The sequence below is a fragment of the Sphaeroforma arctica genome (assembly GCF_001186125.1).
Source record: "Sphaeroforma arctica JP610 unplaced genomic scaffold supercont1.10018, whole genome shotgun sequence".
Lineage (NCBI taxonomy): Eukaryota > Ichthyosporea > Ichthyophonida > Sphaeroforma > Sphaeroforma arctica.
In genome coordinates this window covers 1-998 of record NW_014030540.1, presented here as the reverse complement: position 1 = coordinate 998, position 998 = coordinate 1, and the positions used below count along the sequence as shown (strand labels likewise).

The window sequence follows — 998 nt, the reverse complement described above, 5'->3', positions numbered from 1 at the left end:
TATATATATATATATATATATATGTACGGATATAAACCCACGTTATTTTAAGTCTCATCCACCAGAATCGTCTTGTTTCACTCATAGGCACAGGAGGTGGTCACTACCGAGTCGAACCCAGAAGAGATTTCTGAGAGCAATGATTTTACCCTTAAAGTCGAGAACAAGTTCTTGGATGCCAAAGGACCTGATATGGAGGCGATGGGCTTCGGTACCGAGGAAAGTCGAGTCAGCAGGAACACTTTGGCAAGTAAAAAAAGCGATCACAGGTTCAGATGGGAAATAGAAGGTACGTAGCCCTTTGTGCATACTTGCCGACTGTTTTTATTGTGTACGTAGGTATGTCTTGCCAATCACGGTGCTCGTAGTGGTATAGTATATATATGTTTTCATATGCAAGTAGATATCGTTCCCAGCGCGGTGTGGGTTTCTACAGCGTCAGCTGTATATGAGTAGAAGGAACGGTGGACTGTGGGGAATGTTGATAGTAAACCTTGTTCTCTTGTTTTTGATGTGTGAGTTATGTTTGCTGTATCAGACTCGTAGATTGACTGTTCGGACCACTTCCTCCTTTGCTTGCTATGTAGCACATCCACGCGTACTGTTAAAAGTCATGCTATGTTTCCAATTTATGGTGCCTTGACTCATAATTTGAATTCTACACTGATATGTTCCTCCACAAGTAATGAGCATATTGATTGGCATCTCTTAGCCTCAGATTACTTTCGGTTATAATGCTGCTCCGGTGTCTTAGGGTTTAGGGTCGAACCACCGTATGTGTGCTACACATGCAAGTATAGTCGTGGTACTTCTCTATACTTTGCCACTCACGTAATTTTCTATTTCGTTACATCTGCAGGGCGTAAAGGGGAGGACGAAGAGTCTGGTGCTGGCAATGAGGAAGACGGTGATGGTACGTGTCTCCGTGTTTAGTGATATATATATATATATATATATACATGTATGTATGTATATGTATGTATGTATATATATATAAA

At 41.1% G+C, this 998-nt stretch overlaps 1 protein-coding gene across 1 annotated transcript; it reads left to right on the top strand.

Moving 5' to 3' along the window:
- Window positions 1-87: 87 nt before the first annotated feature.
- SARC_17199 (hypothetical protein) lies at window positions 88-289 on the top strand (the record flags this gene model as incomplete). Its single annotated transcript, XM_014288704.1, has 1 exon — window positions 88-289. A coding segment is annotated over one exon (202 nt), but the record flags the coding sequence as incomplete, so codon positions are not given.
- Between the last annotated feature and the right edge of the window lie 709 nt (window positions 290-998).